Source organism: Pithys albifrons, chromosome Z, assembly GCF_047495875.1.
Source record: "Pithys albifrons albifrons isolate INPA30051 chromosome Z, PitAlb_v1, whole genome shotgun sequence".
Classification (NCBI taxonomy): Eukaryota; Metazoa; Chordata; class Aves; order Passeriformes; family Thamnophilidae; genus Pithys; species Pithys albifrons.
This window is the reverse complement of record NC_092497.1, coordinates 69,199,462-69,225,878: the sequence shown is the minus strand read 5'-3', so window position 1 is coordinate 69,225,878 and position 26,417 is coordinate 69,199,462. Positions and strand designations below refer to the sequence as shown.

Genomic DNA, 26,417 nt, shown 5'->3' with positions numbered 1-26,417 from the left:
AAATCAAATTCTCAATGCAACACGTCATCACTACTAGCTTAATAGATTTAAATTGGTCTGCTGATTTCAAATGTGATAAGACCATGCTTTTGTTCGAGTTTTTAACATAATTTATGTTTCAAGTAAATTTTACATCTCATTCATATTGTAAATTTGATGCAAATGATGTGTTTACCCAAATTGTGAAAACATACAGCCAAGATTAATGATGGCATACAAATAAATTAGCTCCAGTCAGTAGCAAGGGGATGGACATACAGAAATGCCACCTGACTAGTAACCAACATAAATTCAAACCCTTTAGAATTTTAATGTACTTTATGATGTGTGTTTGTGTGCCTCCTATATCTGAACAGTAGAGGACTTTTAAATTCATAGCATGTAAAATCTTATAAGGTAAAAGTTAAATGTTTAAATTAGAAAGGGATTGTTAAGTGGTCCTTGGTATTTGTTAGAGTATTTTTTGCTCGGGCTTGGATTCTTGTCAACAGTTTGTACACATGCCTGTTTAATTTTTCAGTAAAACCTACCTGTTCTGTGTTTGCCGAGATATAGCTTATGTGAGGTTTAGCTGGAACTCCACCTACACCAATTCCATGGACAAGGTGGCAGTTCATCTGTTTTAAAGGTCACCACATGTAGAGTTCAGAGAAAATCACTACGATGATAATTTATTCAATGTAGCAGATGTTTTGCCAACTTTTTTTTCTTTCTTAAAAAAAATTAGTTAGACCTAACTGAAAACATCTGCATAGTATGAAAATACTGAATGACAGTTAGTGGGTTTGCCAACCATTAATTTCTCAGTAAGTTTTCTGCCATATTTTTTGTTTGTTTTTTTTAACCTCTCAAAGATTTTTGTAACATGAAATACTTTGTAATGACTGTAACATAGTTCTTTTAAAAATATGCACAGTATATGTTATTTTTTAAAACATGCACAACATCACTCCTCAAGTACATGTAATTTGTGGACTTCTTGTGAAGTTTTACACACTATCCTTTGAAATGTCTTTGACATCCTGTTAATCTGGGGAATGTGCAATAATTTTTTTCACTCCATGTATTTGGACACATTTTTTCCGGCATATTTTCTACTGCCTAAGCATATTCCACCTTCTTCCAAGTTCATTGAAAGACTTACAAGCTTTTGTCACATGCCAGAAAGTAGTGGAAGCACCCTTAATTTTCTCCTGGCTGAGTTTGTGGCATAAAATATATATTGCTAATGTTGTGCATCTTCTATTTATTTTTGGCTTTGTGTAGATAGATTTCAAAATTTCAGAAGTGTCATTGAAATATAAAAGTCAGAGGGATCTCAAAGGTCTTTGGTGTTTACATGCACTGTATCCTATACTCCTTTTCATGGTAAAACATGTGGCCAGATGGCTTAGGGGGAAGGGGAAACTAAGTTATATCTTATGTGCATTTCTGAAGCATAAAAATTATTGAATGCCACTTTGTTAAAACAAAGTTCTGTGCCGTGAAGTATATTGCTTCATAGTCTTATTATATTAATTCAAGAACATCAGTTGGTGACCAATGAGCCATATAGTGAATTTAAAAATCGTGTTATTGTCTTTCCTGTTAATTCTCTCTTTTCTAATATATGCAATGGACAAGTCTGTGCTTGCCTGAGTGTTTTTGTGTGTATGTATGCCTATACATATGTAGGAAATGAAGAAATAGAATGTACAGCTGAAACCATTTGAAAGAACAGAATTCTTAAACAACAAAGATTTTTAAATGGATAAATATGAATATATAAGTATGTATATATAAGTTTCTAATGAATTAGTTACCTTCACTTAATTCTAAAGGCATCTTGAAGATGACAGTGCCTTATATGTATATTACCCAGAAAGCAAGGTAGAGAACTGAGATTGTCTAAACAACTTCAAAAAAAGCAAAGGTCATCCTTTGGTAAGGCAGAAATGGGATTGATTTACCATGTCCTTTCATTACTTTACAACAATTTAAAGAGACCACTGTTCCTGTGGCAGATTTGAAATGCATTTGGTTTAAAGCAGCCCATGATGAATGAAAAGAAAAATCAAGGGGTATGTGAAGTAAAGGCAATCAATCATTTTGTATTAGTGAAGAGAAATGCTAAATTAGGAAGCCAGTGGGTTTAGTTCCATACATGTCTTTTAAACATTCACCATGCTCTGTAATGCACATTGACCCCTCAAGAATAAATATTGTCACCAGTACATTTTTTACTTAATTGGAGGAGTCTTTATGAAGATTTACTCTCTGTGGTTATAAGAAAGATTGGAATGTACCCTTTGGTACTTCTTGTTGTTAAAAAGAACAATTATGTAGCCCATTTAAATTAAAGTAACCACAATAAGTTTAAATGTTACATATGTATTTTGCAACACACCACACATGGAATCTTGACAAAGTGATAGCTTGCTAGAACTTCGAGTAAACAATTTATAGCAGAGCTGACCTGGAATACTTACATTTTAATGGGAAATACTGAATAAACTTTGAAACACAGTGCAAAATAAAACCAAGGGGAGAGTTTGTTAGCTTCTACTGGTCTGAATCTTGTGAAGTGTGGTGTTACACATATTACTTAGCATTTTGCATGGATAGTTAGGAAGATAAGGTTCTAATGGGAAATTATAACTAGGCAGTTCACTTTGTCATGCAATTGTTGGTGGATCTTCCCATTACCTGACTTGAAATGCCAGGTATTTTTATACTGTGGCATAAATAGTTACAAAATATATCTCACTTCCGTGGCATCTATAGAATCAAACATATCTTATCATTTTGTTGTAAAAAAAGTCAGTCCCCTTCTGTCTATTACAACATATTAATGACCACTCATGTTTGTTGTCTTGAAAAGGGGCAAGGGAAGTGATAAGAGCTAGTACCTGACTGACAAGAGTTTTTCTTAATTTTACTATTAGTTTTTGGTGGAATTATTTTATGAAGTAAAGTGTAGTGCTCAGTGCTCTTCATCTGTGCTCAAACCTCTTAAGTAAACAGTGAAAAAAAATAGTTGGATAATCTTTGCAGTTGTATGGGAGCACCTTTCCCTCCCCTTTCTTTCTCTGATTTGCATTTACTGGAGATTTGCGGTTTCTAAGCTTTGACTAGAGGAAAAACAACAAATTGAGGAAAGTCAGGCAAATTCAGCCTTCTACAAATGGACACAATTCCTTGCCAGGTTTTAGTTGTACCTCTATTCTTTTGGCTTATTAACTTTAATGGCAATATCATTATTTCAATAAAAAAGTCTTAATGATCAGAACTCTCATAGTTAAGTGATGGCATTTCTATAGCCTCCTTGTGTCACTGTTCTCAGCTTCATGGATTTATTGTATTCTTGAAATGACAGACACTTAGAGTCAGGTTATATTGTTTCTGGCAATAAAGCAAGAAAGTTGCCAGAAATACTAGTCTTGTACTTTACCTGGGAAAACAGTATAAAAAGATAGGTGGATGGATGAATACATGCAAAGATATTTATATTTATTACAAATAGAGATTAATGATTTCAAAAAAATAAGGTTTCTATTGAAATAATTGAAAGGTTTTCTTTCTTGACCGTTTAGTTAATTTTAATGCCCCTTGCGGCCTTGTATGGATGATTCTATTTTGAATTAGAGAACATAAATAAGTGGGATAACTACTGAGGTCTGTGCAAACAATGACCTCTAGAACGTTTCCCTCACAGTAAAAATGTGCTAACTAATGCTGGCCCAGTTGCTGAGGAGCTAAGTAAAATCTTCCAGTCTTTGTGCAGTGGCATGGTTTTTACTAGAGCCTGGACTTTCTGGGTGTGGTATATGGTACTCATGATTTTCCCACAGCTTTTAGAATTCTGAGTCAGACATTTTCAATGTACATAGTAAAAAGGTCTCTAAAATGCAAAATCAGAAAACTGTACATAGCTTCTTATTTCCTACAAGTGTTTTCCCTGTCTCTTCAGCAGGAAGTCGTTCTTACTGGATGCATCCTTTATTCACTGAGGTGCACAGTTCATATTATTAATCATGGAAATTGCAAACTTAATGCCCACTAAACACAGCATTTTTTTGCTAAATGTTTTGTGTAGACATTGCTTTTACTTTCAGCAGACTGAAAGAAGAACACAAATGGACTCTTAAAGAGAACTCAGTAAACTCAGGAAACAGGTTATCAACACTCAGGCTGTTCTTATTGTGTGCCTTATCATAATTGATTGTTTGACGTAAAACTGGGTCACATGATCATCAGAGAGGTATGCAAATGGCTAAGAGGTCACCTTTTACATATGCTTGGTGGAAAGGAAACACATTTAAAGGAAGTTTCATTCAAAATAGTGACAATATGAAAATGTTAAGCTTTATTGGCTTTTCTCAAGTAAGAGAAGCTATAGCAGTTTCCAATCGCACTTTCCAAAATATGTATCTACTTTCACTAGCTATCACAGAAGCTTGAAATGAATGTGTCTTGGTCACCCACTCTGAATAAGTCTACAAAATCGGCTTAAATTTTAACACCTTAAAATTATTCATGCTATTAGTAAAGATTGTCCTGTTGGCAGTGGACTTGTAATGTATGTGTGATTAGCATACTTGAAACTGCAGCATTTTTGTGCTTGCAAGATGCCATTTAAACTATGAAGATAGCTATAGTGAAATGTAGCTCTTGGGTAGAACTTCGCATCAATCTTACAGCTATGGAAAGTGCAAAACAGTCAATTTCCTGGCATTTTACAGAACAGAAGCACTTGGTCTATTTCTCTGCTTGTATCTGGACCCACAGCCCCTTTGCCATAATGAGGGAGTTGCACTGACTCCCAAGAGAAGTGCTTGCAGTGAGTTTTGTGCTCTCTGCTCCTTCATGAGTTTAGCACTAAGGTAGTATCACAGGGCTGAGGGCACTGCTACGCATCAGGGAATGGTTGTGCTGGCTGTGAGGATTCCTTGTCTGTTGCAAGGCTGGGCATCCTTTCCCATGTCAGAACACAGACCCATCCTCTGTTATTTTGTGGTTAGGTGAGAAAAAAATTAAGAAAATACTTGAAAATATTTTGTGCATGGAAGCTGTTATTCAAGTGAGGTTTCTTGCTAGAAAAATCAAAACTCTAGACTGAGGGGCAAGTCTATCTGACAGGCATCTACAAAAGACTTTTCACTATGTCACATGCCAAATCAGGTAATTTATTTTGCATTCATAGTATATCTCTGAGAAAATTAGTAATGTTTTTGAGCATTTGTCAGATGTCTCCTGAGGACTATTTATGTCCTTCTACTGAGGAACTGAAGTTTTCTCAAGCAGTCTTCAAGTAGTTTCTTGCCTCTCCTTTTTACATGTCCTGCAGAGCAACTGTTTTAGATGGCTTAGAGTGGGTTAATGTGCCTTCTCATCTCCAGCTAACAACATGGAATTATTTTAGAGGTCACCTAAGTTAGTCTGAGGACAATACCTAGACAGAAAGCTTTCAACATGGCTCCAGGCAATATTTAGCACCCATAATACTGTAGTAAAGTGCCCTACATCCTTCCAAAGCTTAGTAGTCATATTAGGCCTGTGGCCCTATGCAGCCCTGCTGCTGTGAACAGACAGCTTCTTCCATCAAATGGAGCCCAGGCTTGCATAGTTCTTTTAAGCTTTTCCAGACTTTTTACCCAGAAAGGACTCAACACACTCACAGGATGCCGATGCAGACTTTGGAAGTGATATATTTATACAATTTTGAAAATAAATTTCTAAGACATCCTGATCTTTCAGCAGCAGTGACTTGGGAGAGAGTATTATGTGTGAGGGAGATAAAAAATCCCAAAGCCTGCCATGTTTTCCAGGCAAGTTATTTTTTAAAGACAATGTGGTAGCTATGTGAGCCTACTGAGGGGTGTGGAGAAACAGTTTTTAACATTGGGAAAGTAAATGTCAGTACAATTGATACAGTCCTGTGCTTGTCACAGAACCAGTTGCTGTGCAGACCTGCAGTTCCTCAAGTCAGTATTGCAAGTGTGACACAGCTGGTGCAATGAATAGTTCTGTAGTTTAACTGTGAGTCTGGTATAGCATGGATCTTCATATACAGGCACATATATAAGTCTACAGTAATGTATGAAATGTATATATTCTATTTTTACATTGCAGTATTTAGGTGTATATGCATTGAGGTACATATGAATGCATGTCACTACTAACATTTATGAAATAGGTTTGAAAAGCTTTTTGGAGCTTTCTTAATGATAAATTTAACACATTAACTTTACCAGTGGAAGGTTTTCATACGGACTGGGAAAAATACCATGATTTAGTGCAGAAGCTAATTTACTAAAATGTAATGTATCAATCCCTTACTGTTTTCACCCAAATGGCAAATGCAATTAAGGTCTATAGCAAACTAAGTACTTGCCATTTTTTTAGTTAGACCTAAGTGCATAAAATAATTTGGTAACACTAGGTTTGTAATGTTAATATATTTTAATGCCTAGACTTTACTTGTAAATTTTGTATTTTGTGAAAGACAAAAAAAAAAAAAGAAAAAGAAAAAACAAGGAAATGAGCTGGAAATGAATTTTTATAGTTAAATTAAAAAGCTTTAAAATATGCATCTGTGATGAAGATGTCAACATGTTGACATTCTTGAGGATCATAGCAGAAATACGTCTACTGTACATTGAGTAACTGAGCTGACATGTTTTGCTATGTTTTCACTATTAAAATCGGGTTTCGAATACTGTTTTGTATAGTGACTAAATCAAATATTTACTTACCCATTTCTTTAAACATATTCAAATTTACCTCTAGCAAATTTTTAGACTGCCTATTTCCTCTTCTGGTTAATTTCATGTGGTCTAGTCATGCTTTTAATGGCCTTTAGAAGATCTCTTGGAGTTCTTTAGATAACAAACAAGAAACAATCCCTATGAAAACATCAAAGACTAACATTTCCATTTCTCAGACCTTAACAGCAGGAAACTTATGAGTCTAACAGTTAAGCAGGGGTAGCTTTGCAATATTGTCTTGTCCTCAGCATTTGTTTGTCAGGAAAGACTGCAATTAATTGTGCTCCTGTGAAAACAGTTTATTGTAGTTTGTTTGCTGTAGCCTGTGTTATCTAAAGACTAGAATATGGATGGAGGAAACTAAAATGCATTGAATGCGATTAAACTCAGCAATGTTATCTTCAATGTGGAGTGCTCTATCGTATATAATGGAACAGAAATTTATATAAGCATGACTGTACACAGGTTAAAATATATGTTTTCTTTACAAGCCAGATAAGTTCACTTTCTTAAAATTAAAAATAAGCAGCATCTCTTTTCAATAAATCTGCTAACACTGTCTGGCAGCTGTTAAATAAACAGAGCTGTAAAGGGTTACTTGAACAATCTGTGAAGGCAGAACTGATGATTTGAGAATCTGGGAAGAATTTGTTTCAGCTAACATTTAGTACATTTCTCATTATATTAAAATGCAGTAAAGTAATTTAAATGCTACTATTCTGAGTTTGCAGCAATATTAGATTATTTTATCAACTCTTACTAAGCTCCCCTTTCAGTAACACTAGATTAATAAATTTTAATTACAAAATACTTTTACTCTTCTTAAATAGCAAGATAAGGGCATAGTTTGTTTAATTTTGGCAACTTTTCTCTAAATTGCATGTCTTCTGTGTTTCACAAAATGCATGCTATAAGTTATTGATTGTATTTGACCTTTACTCAATGCAGATGGTATAGAGCATTGCTTAAAACCCCTAGCATTTTTATTTTCTTCATCAAAGTATCTCACTATTGAATATTAACATTTCCTTTTATTCCAGCTGTATGTAATCTAATAATGTTAATTGTTATGTGCTACACACTAGTTACTCTTTTATGCTTTATTAATAGAGAATCATATTAAAGTAGCATTATCTTAAGCAAATCTATAGGCATTTATTTATTAGAATAAGTTATTTTTCCTTGTATTCTTTTGGTTTTTAAAATTAATTCTTGGGAAAATAAGATTTTTTGCCATGTACAGTACTACTTTGCATGTATTAATTTAAATACTAAAAACTGTAGTATGCTCGATCCATATCTGACTGCTAGGTTTCAATTGACAGCTGAGAATTTGTGACTGGACCATGAATCAAAACGGCAGGCATTTATACCCCAGTACCAGTGAGGATACATTGGGAATTACTTGGCAAAGGTAACAATTTAATTATTTCCACCCCTACACCACCTCTAAAAAAGTTGCATAGAGCTACAATATCTGTTTCAGTGGGCCTCCAGAAGTATATATGACAGCATATGATCAAAGTGTGTGCATAACATTTCTCCTATACACTTTCAGGTTATCTTTCACTTAAGCTGAATTTAGAAATTACCATAATTAAGCACCTGGAACGATGATGTTGCGCTGTCATATGCAAAGGGTTTGTGAATTGAAGGGAATACCAATCTTAGACTTAAAAATGTCATTTGCAATCATATTTTGTGGGCCTTAGTGGTTAACACAGAGAAAATGGTGCTGTTAGAGGCATAGATAAGTATAAAGGGATGAGGTGGTGGTTGTTTTGGGCAATGAATAACTATATTATTAATAGAGACTTTTCTGAGTAATTGGCTGAGGTAGGTCACTAACATGGACATGAGGGTAGGATATAAACCATCTTATTTCTCAACTAAATAAATTAGCAATGATTTATGCAAAAACAGAGTTTCTTTTTGTATGAAAAAAGTTCCACAATAAACTAAATGATAAACCCCATCAACTATTGTTGTATTATTAATATATTGCAATAATTATAATAATGTATTTTTTATCTCTTGGTATATAAGGAATTATAGTAATAGTAGATGGTGTATGTGTGTGCCAAAATAGGTGTATAAACAAAGCAGCATAATTTGGATACATCAGTTTTCACCTTTTTCATGTGCAGGATTATCTGCAGCACTCAATACTCAGTAGGGGTTGTAATTGTAAAGCCTGGGGATTGGGACCCTGTCAGATAAAGTATTAGCCACTCATTCTTGAAATAGTTTTAGTTATTTTTTGAAACTTATGTGTACATGAAAATATAGGGACTTCTGAATATTCTTGTAAGAATGTGTGTGACTGTAATTGTATATATGCATTACATACAAAATGCCTCTTGATACATGTATGGTACTATGGATTGCTAGAAGTTTCAGGGCTTTTGGGAATCATTTTGAAGGGGCAAATACTGAATTTGAAATTTGGTGCTGTTTACAAATCTGACATTTAAATTTTTTCCACAATTTTTCTGAAATAATGATTTAAATCTATAAGAATTGTGTAAAAATAAGGTCTTGTCATTTCTGTCTTTGTAGATTAAATGCCATAATGGAAAATTAGCTAATGGATTCACCTCATCTCCTCAAGGGCTGTGATTCACATTATAAATCCCCAAAATGTAGTAATTGTTTTCAGTGTACTGCAGGGAGTGAATCATGACTGAGCTAGTACAGCACAGAGAGGGTTGATTTATTCTCCCACTACAAAGGATGTTGTTTTTTCAGGGCATTGACAGCTGTTAGGAAATTACATCACAACAGCCTATCTAAGAATATACTTGAATGGTTTTAATCAGTCATTACTCGAGCTGCTTTAGTCGATTTCAGTGGCTGAAGCACTGTCTTAGTGTTTGCTGAATTCTGTTTTTCATACAAGACCCTGGGCAGAAATTGTGAAAGAAAGGAAAGGCAGGGGAAAACATTTCTAGCAGTGACCATGAAAACCTTGGAGGTGAATACAGGAATGCTCCATGATCCACTCTATGTTATAGAAAAAACTGCTTTGCACGTTGCTACCAGAATGCTGCCTGCCACTTTGGGCCCATCAACATATGGAATTGCTGTCAGAAAAGCCTGGGCACAAATTCTGCCTTTGGCATTTCTTTAGAGGCCTAGGCTATGTTCCTTGGTCTTGGATTCTTGAAGAACAAGGAAACAAACAGTTCGCCCTAAGCAGACTGCTTTTAGGATATGGGTTTTTGGAATACAGCATTCTTCAAATCCCACAGAGGTGAGGATCTGAGAAGAGAAATTATACCTGAACAGGCTAAGTAGCAGTGAGTTTTTTTAGCACTAAAACCAACATGAAAAAAGAGAGAGAATGTATTACAAAACGAATTGTCACGTGTTGGCAAAGAAATATGTCCTAGTCCAGACAAATTGCCACAACCCCAAATGGCTTGATAAATGTTTGATTATGTGGTTTCCTGAGATCTGGGGTGCTTAATCTGACCTTTAACATCAGGTTTTTGTGGTTATTTTAAATACACTGATTTTTCAGAAATATTAGTGACCTCAAGAAGGTAAAAAATTGGCAGTTCTTCAATGTTAGGACAATGTTAGCTGTCCTAACATTGAAGAGATCTAAAGAGATCAGGTAGCAGACATGGTCAAGCTGGAAGCTTAGCTATGTTGGTGAACCACAACTTGGAATATCAGGGAGAGTGTATGATGATAAAAATTCTGTTGTTTCTGTGTTATTTGTCTTATTAATAGTTGCCTGGCAGACCTGATAGTAGATGTTATGCATAGATTTCAAAATCTGATACATAGATTCCAAAATATATTTTCTGAAGTTCTGTTTCTTTATAAAATTCCATATCTGCTGGCATTTAAAGACTCAGGTATAAGACAATGTAGTCTGTGTGCAAACACTGAACTTTGCAAAAAAAGAAGAGAATATGAATAACGCAAGATGAAAAAGCAACACCAAGTCACAAAACTTTTAAGTCATGGATACACCATTTTCTACAAAACAGAAGACTTGCAAAAAATAATGATAACAAAATTAGATTGGTACTTTGCTTACTGAATTAAGCATTCTATTATCTTTAAGAAAATATATTAAACATGCTGTGAGCATCCTAGAAAAAAACCCAACCAATAAAACCCCCAGTTCTCTGGGAACGTATTCAGAAGTAGTAATTTTTATTTTGCTCCCAATACCCTTACAACCTACAATTTTGTTTTGATTTGCTCTGTTTTGTTTTGGGGTTTTGTTCTTTACTTAGAGCTTTTATTGTACATTGTCTTTATATATTTGTCTTTATACATATGTGTTTTTTATATTTATTTGTAAGTATATTTTATTATGTCTACTGAACTTTGAAAAATATTTAAATACTTCAATACAATTAACTTCTCTGTTGCTTTTAATATAATTTAGGTCAGGTTTTTTGGTGTAAATATAAAGAAAATCAGAAACATTAAAAAATCCACAAATCTTTTTGCAGTAACTGCAGTTTTGTAATATAGATTGTTTTCCTAGAGACATAAGGTGGAGGGAAGCTGTGAAAGTCTGTAAGGCTCATTTGAGAAAATGTAGTCTCAGTCACTACATGAGGGCAGCAGTGTATGTGAAAAGTACACTTAAGACATGAGTGGGAGTGACAAAAAGTGGGGAGTGTGTGTGAATCTGATAACATGAGTTTGATCCTGAATCTAAGCTGCTACTATACTATTGATAGTACTCATAAAAGCTGGTATGATAGGTCATTTTTAGAGCATGTGGAGTATCTGCAAGTCTTTCACAGATTGTAAGCAACTTTTCACTGCCAAAGTGTACATTTTAAGTCAGCTATTGACAAATGTATTTTTATTTAGATTAATTCGTTTAACATTCATTCTTTGTTAGTTTTATGGGTTAACTTAAGGTTACCTTTACAGTATTCAGGAAAATTGACTAGGCTAGTGTTTCCTGTTTGTATTCTATTATCTTGATACATCAGTACACTACAACTGCTGTTTTTTTCCTGGAGATGCTGAGAGGAGCTCTGTTCTGAGAGTGCTGAATTTCCTTCTCAGTTCTAGCTGTAGGGGTGTTCAGCATTCCAAGCATCATTTCCCACCCCCCCCAGCACCACTCTGTGCTTATGATAACAATGCTGATAAGGAAATCAAAGGGATTTGTGAAAGAAGTTGGAGGGGAAGTGAGAATGGGTGCAGATTTATTTTGTAGCACAATACCTTGTCCATGTTAACATATTGAGCAAAAACATAGCTGAAGTAACATAGTTAGCAGCATTGCTGTGACATAGAAACAACCAGATTGGAAGAGACTTCCAAGATCATCTAGTCCAACCCTTGATCCAATACCACTGTGATTACTGGACCATGACACTAAGTGTCACATCCAGTCTCATCTTAAAATCTTCCAGGGATGGAGAATCCACCACCTCTCTGGGCAGGCCATTACAATGCCTGGTTACTCACTCTGTAAAGAGTTTCCTTCTACTATCCAACCTAAACTTCTCCTGGCAGAGCTTAAGCCCATGCCCTCTTGCTCTACTGCTGATTGCCTGGGAGAAGAGACCAACTGCCACCTGGCTACAACCTCCTTTCAGGTAGTTGTGGAGAGTGATGAGGTCACCTCTGAGCCTCCTCTTCTCCCAACTAAAAACCCCAATTCCCTCAGCCTCTCCTCACAGGACTTGTGCTCAAGCCTCTTCACCAGCCTCATTGCTCTTCTCTGGACCTGCTCCAGCACCTCATTATCTTTCCTGAACTGAGGAGCACAGAACAGAGCACAATACTCAAGGTGTGGCCTCACCAGCACTTTAGTACAGGGGAGGAATCACTTCCCTTGTCCTGCTGGCCACACTATTCTTGATACAGGCCAGGATGCCACTGGCCTTCTTGGCCACCTGCGTACACTACTGGCTCATATTCTGCTTCCTGTCAATCCAAACCACCAGGTCCTTTTGCAGCTGGCTGTTCTCCAGCCACTCTGTCCCCAGCCTGTAGTGCTGCAGGGGGTTGTTGTGGCCAAAGTGCAGGACCCAGCACTTGGTCTTGAACAAACATAGACACCTGTTAGAGCACTGGTTCATACACTCTGACTCCTACCCCTCCTTCAGCCCTACCACCTGCCTTGATCACACTGTTAATGTTTTGGAATTGAAGTGTCAAGGCATTATGATTTCAAGGCTGAAGCATCCTGATTGTAATTTATTCATTGAGAGAAAATATAATGATTTTTTGTCTTTATAAATTTAAATTACTAACTCTAATAGTTTTGCCCAACTCCCTAACGCAGAAAGATGTGCAGAACGTTATATTTCCTCTTCATCTAGGCAAACATCTTCCAAACACTTCCTAAGAAATTAGTTGTATTCAAGCCAGACTTGCAGGCTGCCATCCCCCAGGAAATGGATCAGCAATCCATTAAGATGCCATTAGATAATCTAATTTGGAACTTAATCTCTAAATTAACCATGCTCCATACTTGAAGCGTACTTGAGAGAAAGAAAAAAGTTTATGTTTGAATCGATAGGGGAGCCGAAGCGTGAAGAAGACTGTTTGTTTTTTCTGTAGCTGTGGTCACGTCTCAAACTGTCTGGTAACCAGGAGAAACCAGACATGATGTAATTCCAGATTGAACTTGAACTTCGGGGACTTAGAATGGGGGAACAATGGACCACAGGAATCAATAATGTCCATTTTCCACAAGATTATGTTTGGAGCTTGCAGTTAACCTTTATGGGAGAAGCAACAAGAACTCTAGTGTGACAAAAATGAATGAGATGATCTAGAAACAAGATGTAAAAGCAAAGAAAACTATTTCAGTAATATTTTCTGGTCAGCACTGCAGACTCCAGCAGGATTAGAAAAGTTCTTGCTCTGCAGTTAACTGGTTGCCTGTTCTGAGCATTCTTTGTTCGCTTAGGTGGGACAAACTTAATCTTACGTTTCCTGTCAGATGATTTTTGGCAGCTGCTAGGGAAGGAGGAGCATTATAGAGAATTCCCAAGTGTAAACTGTATATTTAACCCCTTGGTTATTCCAGCTTTCTACACATTTGTCAGCTTACCTTTAATTGTTTATTTTGAAGCAGTAGAACTGCATTGGTTTTGTTTTTCTTGTTTGGTGCTGTTAGTATTGTCTTTATTATTATTTAGTCATACTAATAAGAGAAAATTAAGAGGAAACTACAATATAACACACACTTACACAAGTTATGTATAACAAGAAACAATTTCCCACTTCCCAGTAAACACAAATTCTACCATTTTAACTACAAATCATTCTAGAGAACTCAATTCTTCAGAGACAGACTTAAGCAGAGAGAAAAGCTAAGAACAAATATTTTACTTCCCTAAGATAACATGATGGTAAGCTGGTACTCTGGGCTTGGGCCTCCCCATCTCTCCTGGGACAGCAGAGTGTCTTGCTGGGACCACAGCTGTGAAGCAACTGACTTAACCACTCCCACACTGGTTCCTACTTCCCTGGAGATGATGTCATAATGTGGTATGGAATACAAAATTACTGGCTAGAAGAGGTCAGCTGTTAGCTCAGCCCAGCTCAAGTCAGCTGACAGCTTTGGCCTAGTCGAAACTCCAGAGCCCAAATCTAAGCCCACCTAAGTGAACCCATAACAGATAAATAAACTTCAGAGCTACATTTTTTAAAAGTGCTAGGGTAGAAAACCTAATGGTTTAAAATGGAAATAGTAATATTTGAAGGAAAAGGTAGTACAGGTGTGTAAAATGGAGAGTCAGTTTTTCATAGCTGACCCAATGGTCTCTGGTAATCCAAGCAGATATTCTTCACGTTTTGGTTCCACTTGGTCATAGCCTCCCCTGTGCAACTGCAGGTTTGCAAACCTCCCTTAGGCCTGTTCATGCACCGAATGCTCTTCATATGTATGGTCCAAAGCACATCAGGGACATGTACCATTTCTCTGGGCCCTTCCTGTGCTGTGGGTAATTTTTGTTATCAATGGGCTCTGCAGCCTTTTCCTGATCTTTTCTTGCCTTTTTTTTTTTTTTTTTTTGTTGTTGTTGTTACATTTTCACAAGGAGGAATCTACAGGGAATAGATTAAATAGTATTTTTACAGCACAATTCCCTTTTGCCTTTTCTGGACATAAATCAGTAGTTCTTTACCTCTTGCATCTGCTAGATGCATGGTAAATGCTTGCTAACCTATGAAAGTCATCCTTAATTAACCTCAGATATACTTAATATATATCTTGAAAGAAGTGCTCACCTTGGAGGTGAAATTTGGCAGCTGTTTACCTATAGATAACAGTTCAGAATGTTAACAGAAGTACCAATAAGGAGATGCTGGAAGGGTGGTTAATCTTTTGGCAGAAATGCAAAAATGAGGATTTAACCAGGGCACTCAGGTTAGCAAAATTGCACTTGCAAAGTTGTTATGATCTCCATAATTTTAAATGTTAAAAGTCCCTGTATGTGTGCGGGTGGAGTCTTAGTACAGAGCTAGACAAAATGTTCTTGGGGGCTTGTGATTGCCATTTCTTTAAAAATTGAAAGCAATTCTACTTTTTCTGTCCAAATACTGACTTGGCAGGATCTGATCTACCTCCTATAAGGTGGTGGGTTCATGTGTATGGCACTAAAGCCTCAAGAAAAAAATACTGGTTTAGATGTAGTGTCTGAATGGTAAAATACTCTTAGAGACTCCTGAATTTGTAAAAGAAAGAAGGTAGTAACTGGTGGAAAATAACAAACTGAAAGTCTTCAGATTTACTCAGGTCAGATTAGATTTATTTTTTATTGCATTTAGTTAATTCTTTAACATTATTATACTCTTTATGTTATTATAACCTCTAAAGTGGACTGTATATACATATAATGTAAGTACTACTTGTGCTCCATTCCAGTAATATTTTAATGAGAAGTTCTTGAAACAGCAATTATTATCTTTAAGAGGAAATCATGGCAGAAATCTTCATTGAATTAACATCTGGAAATTGTAATAGAAACTGTAATGGAGAATGTTAACTCTGTGGAGTGCTTCCAGATTTTTCCTATGCTGTTTTATTACATTTGAACAGATAAATATATTATACTTCCTGTGGGAAGAGGGAACTGATGACTGTGTAACACACCTGATAGTCTAGCTACAGTGAAGAGAAAACTCTTATTCATAGTGAAATTACTTAGAAGTATAATGCTTCAGGAAGGTGGTCCTGCAAATCAGACTCTATCACACAGGATACTAGTCTGAATCTCACAGCACTAACCTGGTGGTGCTTCTCATGTAACTTTCTTCAAAACTTAGTCTCAAACGATTATTTTAGGTCTCACTTCATATTCCAAGGAAAAGGCATTTATATTATGACCTCTGTCAGTGCATGGATCACAGATTTTTTCAGGAGCAATAAGCTAGAGAGTGGGGTAGACTTGCTTTATTCCACTCATATAAAGATTTTTTACATGAAAGAGAAGTCATGTGGCCAGAGGGACAACTCATTAACTTCTGTTAGTACAACTAACTTGCCTGTGTCCATGGCCATAGGAAAGAGTTTTGGCTTCCTCTTTGCTGAGCTGCTTAGTGGACAGAGACAGAGCATTGCCTCTGTTTTTGTAAACTGAGGGCTGGAACTTTACCTGGGACTTATACAAAGTGCTGGATAGTGTGGCAAAGAGAAAGCTGTTTCTCCATTTCCTGCTGTTGTCACCTATGTGGACACCCAGGCAGAGTTTGTTTTGCAGCCAGCAGTATCTGTTGTTCCTGCTAGGATGCTCTGCAGAGAAACCATGGATGATTTCCATGGCAGAAGCTAAACTCTGCAATACACACAGAGCTCCCTTCAGAGTAGGATGGGGAAAGCTGACAAGAGGACCTTGTTCTTCTAGGCTGTCAATTTGGCTTGACTGCAGACTGGGTTTCTGGAGAGTTACAAAGCAGAGCATGGCTCATAGAGTAGCTGAAAATTTAACTAAATTTGCCATAAATATAAAGGGGAGTTGTGGGAATGTTGGATACAAAGCCATACACATGCAACACAACATATGTTCGGTTTTGGTTATTCGTTTTGTCACAGCTGTTCTCAGAGCTCTGCACTGTGGTTAGGGCTGTTCTATCTTTTGTTCAAGTTTATTCCTTTGTCTACAGTAAGCACCTGGTGGTGGAACCAGGACCTGGGTAGCCCAAGATAGACTTACATTAAATGGTAGTATGAAAACGCTATTTTCTGAAATACAGCCAGAACTCATCAAGCCTTGGAGATCATGGCTTAGGAAAAGCAAGCAAACAGAGGGAATGGCTGTTTTTCCCAGCTGCCAGCACAGCCAGACACTGTCCAGTGGGTGTGTTTAGACCAGGAGTTCAGCCATCTCCAGAGGTGCAGGAGTCGTGGCAGTTCCAGTCCTGCAGGTGGACTGTGTGTAGCTCTCCAGTCCACAGGTGCTCTGCTGCCTGCACTACTATCTCTGGAAGAAGGCCTGATGTGAGCAGTTCAAGGGCCTTCAAAATCCTATTGGGATATAGACAGTGTTAACATGGAGATTTAATACTCACTCAGGATTCATAAGCAGTGCTGATTAATTTGTTGCATTTTTCTTATGGTCATAATATAATGTGGGAAGTTTGAAAGATTTAAATAAACACCTATATTAAATTTGTAGGTCATATGGCAACAACAGTCCTATTAGGCACTTGCTACAGCTTATTTTTGTTGAACATTTTCCACAAAAATCAGAATCTCTGTCTAGTGTTTAAAATGGCAGAAGAAAAAGCAGCTGTGAATAGTGATTTGGTTTTAGCCACCACTTACTTGTTTCCTTCTCCAGCTGTAGTTAGAGGGTTGGCAACCTTAAAACAAAGCAAAAAGCCACATATGTATGTGTTCAGCCACTGATTACACTGTAAATCTTCCTAAAGATTATCTGGAACCTGTGTGTTTAGTCTTTCCCACAAAAATTGTTCAGCTACTATGTTGACCTCAAACAAAATTTGCATTCTTTTAGTTATTCTTCTACTTGTTTGAAGTCACTAAAAACTTTAAATTGTGTATTACAGGACAACAAAGAACTGTGCACTGCAAAACATATTCAAACAGATCCCAAGCAAACAAATCTGCTTTTTTATTACTAGTTCCCATTTTTACAAATCCCTACGCTTGGAACCAGTTTGCTTTGTGTCTGTTATTTCAGAATATATTTCTTAGCATCACTGAAATCCAAAGAGGAAGGAACAAAAAATGCATTTTGAAACAAATTATGAATGAATATGAAGAACAAGTTGAAACAATGAAGACCCTTAAATGACACTTCACTGTTGAATTAATTTTTTTTGAAACATAATCTTTTCATCAGATCATATTGGGGAAATCTTTCATGCATAACTGGATTTAAATTTTTGTGAATACTTCAAGATTTGTGGTGTAACGGATTTTTAAATTTCAAAAAGTTTTTTTGTGTTTTTTTTTTCCCTAATAGACCGTTTTGATTTTTTTTAACTAGACAATAGAATTTAAAAAAAATAATAAAAAGAAATAGTTAAATGTAGTAGCTGATCTAGCTTTTGAAAACAGCAGATTTTTTTTTTGTTTAATTTCTGAAGAGGTTAAAATTCTGAAGATTTTCAGGTATTGTTCAAGAATATACAAATAGAAAACCAAACCAAACCGTTCTATTGAATAATATTTGTACTTCAGGCATTGAAAATATACTCATATTTTTTATATTTCCTGGATGAAATAAAATTGATCCTGCACCCTTCAGAATTTGACCACCATTGAAACAGGCTGGTGAGGAATTACTTCTACTTTTTGAGTGCATAAAACAGGACTAATTATTAGGAATCAAAATAGTAAATTAACAAGTTTAGAGAGAGAAATATTATTAGACAAGAGTAAATGACAAAAACTGTTTGCATTATTTTTTAATATGAAAGACCTGAGAATCATGTTCCCTGGATTTCACAAAATAAGTTGACTGCATTCTTTAATGTTCATACAGTAGCAACTGAATGGATCACAAAAGTCTTCCAAAGAAAATGTAGTTATTTTGTACACATTTAAAATAGATAAAAAGGGCTTATTTTCCTCTTTACACTCTATGCCACAAAAGTGCATCTGCTTATCCAGGGAGAGAGCAGTACAGAAAGGGGACCAAAGAGAAAGACAGGGAAGAAAACTTCCAGCACACCTTCTCCACAAAGTGTAGGTGGAGGGATTAGTTTTCAGATGTATCATCATGAAGCTCATCAGGCTAGTCCCAAAATGTAATTCCAAGTAAGCAGTTATGTTTGTGGAAAGATCTAGTGCAGAGATAAACTCGATACAATGAAATGCAAAGGAAGGATGTTTTTGCATGCTGTGTGTCCAGTTCTGGTGTTAGTTCTTTGACAATGACTACTGACATAATGATGATGTTTTGACTCTAAAGAAATGTGATGAGACTGTCTTTAAGGTCCTAGAACCATCCAGCATAGGGTGATTTGGGTTGGATTTCACATCTAAAGTAAAGGCTGCTCAGGGTCTGTGCTGGGTACTGAATAGCAGCAGCTGAGGCCTATCTCTTGAGTATCCACCTTGCAACTACTGTTGGATACAGTACCTATTAGTGGTGGGTGTCGAACTTGTGAATGCCCTTGGGACTTCTACTCCTTAGTGGCAGAGTGCTTTCGAAATGATGACTTAAGTTCTTAAGTAATTAAATTGGCTTTGAAAACACTTTCTTGCTCAGAGGTTTGTTGAAAAAATTGTGGTACTTAACTGCTACTGCCCTTGACTGACAGATACCTTTTGCTGCAAGTGTTTACATGATTGGGTCCTGTGTTGTATGGTGTTCCTTAGGCAATGACACTTGTAGGGAAAAATCTCTAAAGAAAGCAGATTTTTTGAATATTAAAAGTCCTCTCTTCTCATGGTGATCCACACACCTCAGAGGCCCACCTTGGTTTGGGATGGAGACAAGATAAACTGCTGGGTTGTAAGAGGGAGTTGCACAGGAAGCTGAACCACCGAATCTTTATATTTATTCTTCAAAATAGAAAAATTGTACACAGTAGTGTATTTCACTAGCTCTTAAATAAAAACCTTCATGCTATATAGTGTCACTTGTATAGTTCAGTTGTGTCTGCTCTGTATATTTATGTCTGAAATTTTAGGAAGCTTTCATAAACAACAGTCACTTAATGTAACTTAGGAGTGTTACAATTTGCAACTGAGTTTGACAAAATTATTTTGCTTTTAAATAATTCATGCTTTCACAAAGAAAACTGTGAATTAAAATCTCAAGTAATATTCACAATATTTTTTTCCAATTTAAGTAGTGCTATAATGAATATTTTTCATTATAGTAGTGATATAATGAGTATATTTTCTGTAGTGATAATGAATATTGGCTTAACTCTCATTCAAATTCCTTGTATACAAGTTTAATTTATTTTTTGTTTTCTCTCTCTTTCTCTCTCTCCTTGTCTCTTTCCCCTTTTCAACAGTCCTGGTACCTGGGCTAGCTTGGTTCCCTTTCAAGTATCAAACAGGACACCGATCCTGCCGACAAGTGTCCCAAATTATGGTTTGAACATAATTGGAGAGCCTTTTCTTCAAGCAGAAACAAGCAACTGAGGGGGAAGGGGGTGGGGGGGGGGGCGGGGGGGGTGGGGGGGAGGGGAATATTACCATAAAAATTTGGGAAAAAAAAAAGAAAAAAAAAGAAAAGAAGACAGGATGCGAAAAGCAACTGAAGAAAGAAGAAAAAATAGACCAGCAATTGCAGCTCTTACAATCACAAATTTCCTCATGGTTGAAACTGAAATGATATAAAAAGGGTCAATGATATTTCACTGATGGGTAGAATGCAGCTTTTGCAAAGTAGCCTTTGTTATATGAAGTCCACTGGGAAATAGATGTTCTGTCTCCAACAATATATTTTAACTGACTTTCTAGATGCCTTAATATTTGCATGATAAGCTAGTTCTATTGGTTTAGTATTCTTGTTGTTTACGCATGAGATCACTATTCCTGGTTATCTCACAAAACAAAGGCTAGACAGCAGCAGCAGAGCTGCAGGAGGACAAGGGCTGTGAGCCAGCAATTTTCTCAACACTCTGATTTCTAAATGTTTTAAAAATAAACTCTGTAGCCTTTAGTTATCAGTATGGATTTATTCAACTTTGGCCCTTAATTCATTCTTTTCTAGTGTGTTATGCAGTTTGAAGTTTTCAATCAGTATGAACACATAAGCTCTATGAAAGAAATGCCTCTATGTAGGTAAAAGTGTTATCTTCTCATGCAACAGTAAAAAGAAGAAAAAGAAAAACGTGACATTTTCCCCACTAAAGAAACACTTACAGAGGCAAGTGCAATTTAAAAATCATATCTAAGGGGTCATCACTATAAGTCCTTCAGCCCTTGGACTCTAAATTGAGGGGATTAAAAATAGAAATAAAAATTACTTTGAACAAACTTATTTTTCCCCTCAGTTTTTGAGGGCATTCAAAGGCATTAAATCAAGACAAATCATGTCCTTGAGAAAAAGAAATCAGTGGAAACACAGCACTTATATTGGTTTAGCTGCCACCTCCACAGAGGGGTAGGATTTATTTATTTAAAGTTACTTGTTGCATCAAGAACCCACAGAGTTTACATGTTTCAGTAAAATCTACGTCATAGAGACAAAGACATAGGCAAGTCCATGTCACAAGGGCAAAGCTTACCGTTTACAAACTGGTAATACCAGGATGGGGATATGTTGTATTTAAATGCACTCTTAATGTAAGTCTAATTACAGGGTGCTGTGAATTTGCATGGTGCTTTCAGAAGTTAGCCTCATTCAACAATTTTCACATATTGACAGAAATATAATGTGCATGGGCAGACATTTTGCCTCTATGTCTCTTTAAAAATTTAAAATACTCTATCCAGTAATCCTAATTTGCACGAAGATATAATGTCCACATTACGTGCCTTGCCTTGGAATCTAAAAAATGGAAAAACAAAAAAAAAAAACAAAAAAAAGAAAAAAACTACAAAAAACCTGACATCACTACACATGTTTTGCTGCATTTATTATAATTTTAAATCTTTACCATTTTTATGACAAAATATTTTGTATTCCAGATGCGAAAAATGTGACATCATGGATTTTTCCAGATGTGACATCATGGATTTTTTAGACAGTTATACCTTTATCTCACATTTATAAAGCATATCATGGCTATGTATAGTTGCCGCTTAAGAATTGTAATCGACCAGCAATATTTTCAGTATTTTGGTGTTTTTTCTATTAACCTTTCATGTTTTTCATCTTCCAATTAATATTGGGGGGAGGGGATACAAATTTATACAAATTATGCAATACCAAGTTTTGCCTATGTAGTTAGTGCTTTTAGCTGTGTTGGTTATTATAGGTAAGTATACAGATTTAAAAAAAAAAAAAAGTATAACGGATGCTTTTTTGTTTGTTTTAATTGACCAAAGTGGGTACTGCTATTTTTGCAGTGTGATGAGGTCCTTTTCTGTACTGAGAGGTGGACAGGGGATTTTTTTTTTTATACATACATATATATATATATTCTGGGGCGGGCGGGGAGGATTTTTAACACTTTACAGTGTAGCTGTGAAGCAGTGCACCCTTAGCTAGGCAAGGGCTGCAAAGCGACTGTTCTGCCTACTGTGACAAACTTTCAAATCGGTTCCCTCTTTTTAACTTCCCATCTGGGGTGCAAGCTGAAATCATTTCTGGATTTAAAAAATAAATAATTAATTCTGCTGGAGGCAGACTTGACTTGAGGAAATTGCTTTACTTCAAGGGTTTTTTTCTTGAGAGAGAGACAGCCAGAGAAATAGGTCAAGACTCACAGTGAAATGAAACCTTTTCCATTTTGATGAAGATACTGCATCCTAAAGTGTTCATGTTAGAAAATATTTTTAGCTCAGAATGACAAAGACACTTACTTTGTCTAGGGAATGCCAAATATAGGGCCAAAATCTTTGCTGGCATAATTCCACTGACTCCAGTTGACTCTGGAGTTTCTCATGGAGAGAATTTGACTCCCTGAGAATGCTTGACTGGTAAATATTTCTTTTTTTTCCTTTATTTCATTTTTCTTTTATTTCCCTCCTCTCACCAAGGTTGCTAATTCACAGCATCTGAATTACAACTTTCACCCTACATGGGTTATATCAGAGGTTTGCACAGTTTTCTCATACAGTGGGCCAGAAGGAGAGTTATGGTCTATAGCAGAGAAGGAAATTGTGACGGGAATTAGACCATGATGGAAATAAAACTGTATTTCCAGTAAAATCCAATTTTGTAGGCTAGTATCAGGTCTGTTGCTGAAGACCAGGAATTTTTTTTTAAAGCATATCTTTTTATTAAGTGTGCAAGCAGAGGAGAACATAGGCATGTGTGTATGGAATACCCTGGTAGGAAAATTAATATCTTTGCAGTTGTCTCTGCAAAGATACAACAATGTCTCTGCATTTGGGAGGTTTTCTTACCATGGAGCAGTCCCAGAGATGCCACTCTAACAGCAGCTCTCCAGTGAGTACTGATCAGTGGCACACTATCTTCAATCACTTTTGGCTACCAGCAGTCCCTGACACTTAAGAGCTGTAGAGGCGGTACATCTGCATATCTCCAGGATGGATATATGTAAGGAGGGCCTGAATGGCTACAGAGACAGGATTTATAGAGAAATCTTTGAGACTTAGCTAAACTGAAGAAAAGGAAAAAGCTAAGACTGGAAAAAAAAAAGTAAAATTGTGTTGCTCTTTTTCTGAGCCCCTCAGTAAGTCAAATTATTTGCTAAGCACATGACAAAGTGTACTATACCCATATAGAGTACATCTCAGGCTCTGGCCTGGTAAAACAAAGTATGCGTTGCCCTTTACACATGTTACTGATATAGAGTAATTTGGGAGCAGAAAGGTGTGCTGAGGTTCATCCTTGAGTAGTACCATTAGCAAGTTGTTCCCTGAATGCTTTTAGTAGTACACTGGGACAGAACAGGAACAAATTCAAGCTTCAACATGAAATAGCCAAAATGATGATTGCCCTTGTAGGAAGATCAATGCCCTAAACACAGCACTTTTTTGTTATCTCTCATGTACTATATGCAAAAATACTGAGCTTACAGATGTCGTTTTTTAAAAAGTAAACTATTTTCTTTTGTGTGAATAAATTGGATTGTTCAGCAACTGTGTTTTTTGACACCTGCCTCTCTAATAGAAAAGTCTATTAGGAAGATAGTGAACCTTTCATTTATTGTAGGTTTGGGTTTAGGTTGGCTTTCTTGGTTAGGGGGGTGGGGGTGTGTTTTTGTTTTGTTGGGTTTTTTTTAGCTCACCAGTCAAAAGATTAAGATAAGACTGAGAACTCAAATCCAGTCTCTGGCCTCCTCCTTCACCAGGAAGTGTATTCTGACTAAATTGAGCCACCCCGTTCTATGTGCACTGTTCTGCCTTTATTATGTTGCTTTGCAGCCCTGACCTCATGGCTGTGCCACTGAAGTGTGTTTCCCCTGGAGTGACATGAACACTTGAGGCTTGACTAAGATAAAAAAAAGGCAGTGAAGGAGACTGTACATAAAGACATGGCAAAAATGTTAATTATAGCAATATAGTTGTGGTGTGATGTTCAGGTGGGCAGCTCCATTGAAAATATGTGAATGAGTTTGTGAGGCTGCAAGTAGCAAGAAGAAGGGAGGATCTTCTGAATGAACCACCTACTTTGTAGACAGTAATTTGTATGGTGTATAGTTTTGTTAAGGATTTTTTTTTATTAAAATACCCTTGTTTGTAAAGCTAACTTTTTAACAATTATAATGGAAATGCGTTTTCATTTTTAAACAAAAATATTCTTTGTTTGGAAACTGGACTTGGGTTAAAACTCTCCAGTTTCTTAATTTATGTATTAAAAAAAAATCTGTCCATGTCAGGAGTTATTTTGCAGGATCCTGTGCTTCAAAAGCATGGGTTACTAATCTTTTAAAAATGTAAATGGAGAAAAGTTATATTTTATGAAGGTTATTTTGTTGTATTTAGTATTGGAAAAGTTGGTTTTCAGATCATTTCAAAATGTTGGAAGCACCACTCTCTTTTTACTAGTATATATGGCCTTTAGCAAAAGTTTTTGTCATTGTTACATAATAGTATTTAAGATTAGGTTCACAGAGCCATTCAAGAGAGGCAGAGAGCTAAAACAGTACTTAATTTTCACACAGCTGTGTCCTCAGGGAGCAGAATTTTGGATTTGCAACTTGTAGCTTCATAAGGACTTAATGAAAGAGATTGCACAAGGACATCTGTAACACCAGAGTGTGTTATGTACCTAAATCTAAATTGTATGTACTGTGTGAGATTATGAAGGCTGCAGAAAGTTATCCCATGTTCAGTGTACAGTTTTCACTTTTCATGAAAGAACTCTCTAATGTTGCTGGCAATAAGGCCCCGAGCATGACATCATCTGTGGTTTACATGATCCTGTCAAGGTCTTTTGTTGACATTAACCAGCTGCATGCTCCTGGATCTTTTTTAATTTGGTTTCTATAGAAAGATTAAAAAAAAAGAGTAAAATCATATGCCAGCTAATCAAGTTAAGCAGGAAAAGCTCAAAGCTGAATGTTCTTCTCCATGCTGGGAGCCGAAAATTGCCTCCTTATTTGCACTTTCTGCTAATTCCCCCGTTTTTTCTAATTTTTCAAAATTGTGTGGGTGTGGTGGAGCACTGCAGTTGGAGGATAACATGGACCACTTATTTTGCCCTTTAACACTGCAGTGACCTTTGCATCAGCCAAACTTATTGCCATGACAACTCTTTGTACTGTTTCCATGCCACAGCTCTGTTGGTCACATTGTCAATAGTAATGGGGACAAGTTGGAGATGGTCAATTTTTACCTTTTTTGTTGCATTTTTTTCTTCAATGGTTGTAAGTAGTTGTTTGTTTGTTTGTTTTTTATGATAAAAGGGTTCACTAGTTACTACTCTTTAGAAATACATGTGTGTTGAAATTCAGATGTATGTTGAATTTGTGAAAAGGGCTTCAGTGCCACTAGCACCATGATGTACTAGAACAAGCCTTTGATACTTTTATTGCAAGATACAGAAACAGTAAAACAAAGGTGACCTATAAATAAATGGAGAGCAGTGTGAGCTAGTGACACTAAAGCCAGTCTTTGTATTACTGTATTTTTGACAGAATGGTTTTGAAAACTGTGCTACAGGGACTGATGTGGCAAATGTATCTCTATATGCAGAAGGAAGTTTTTTTAAGTATGGCTTATTATGCATTCTTCATTGAGGGCATTGAAGTTGCATGGACTGATAGAAGTTGATGCAAAATGAGAAAGAAACAAAAACCAGCAAACTGTTTACCAAAAAACTCAAACAAATGAGCAGTGCCTGTTCAATTTCACAGTCTCTGTTGAGTTCAGTTGTAAATATGTTTCAGATAACATTTTCTTCAAAAATAATCTCTACAACATTGTAGAATGTGAGGGGTTCCTAAATCACAGGCATAGGCTTCTCAAGAGCTGCATTAGATTGTCTTCATCACGCTGTTAATTTGTGCTTATATCATATAGAACTTTTAGTAAGCTGGGAAGAGGCACCCCATCTTGATATTTCTGAGAACAACTTTTGTAGGGCTGTGTGTTTCTTTAGATACATTTAGTACAACTGTAGGTGACAAATAGTCAGTTATTGCTTGCTAGCTACATACCAG

At 36.3% G+C, this 26,417-nt stretch overlaps 1 protein-coding gene across 13 annotated transcripts in view; it reads left to right on the top strand.

The window, feature by feature from the left end:
- The window catches only part of NFIB (nuclear factor I B), a 181,051-nt gene extending 160,731 nt beyond the window's left edge, over window positions 1–20,320 (top strand). For 7 of the 13 annotated variants that reach the window (XM_071581465.1, XM_071581464.1, XM_071581469.1 and 4 more), the window contains 2 exons: window positions 8,072–8,160; window positions 20,187–20,320. In XM_071581465.1, coding sequence (XP_071437566.1) covers window positions 8,072–8,160; window positions 20,187–20,316 — 219 coding nt within the window. In that variant the 3' untranslated portion in view covers window positions 20,317–20,320. Of the gene's footprint in view, window positions 1–8,071; window positions 8,161–20,186 lie in introns of those variants that run through there. The other 6 variants (XM_071581476.1, XM_071581468.1, XM_071581467.1 and 3 more) reach the window with 4 other exon arrangements.
- The last annotated feature ends 6,097 nt before the right edge of the window (window positions 20,321–26,417 follow it).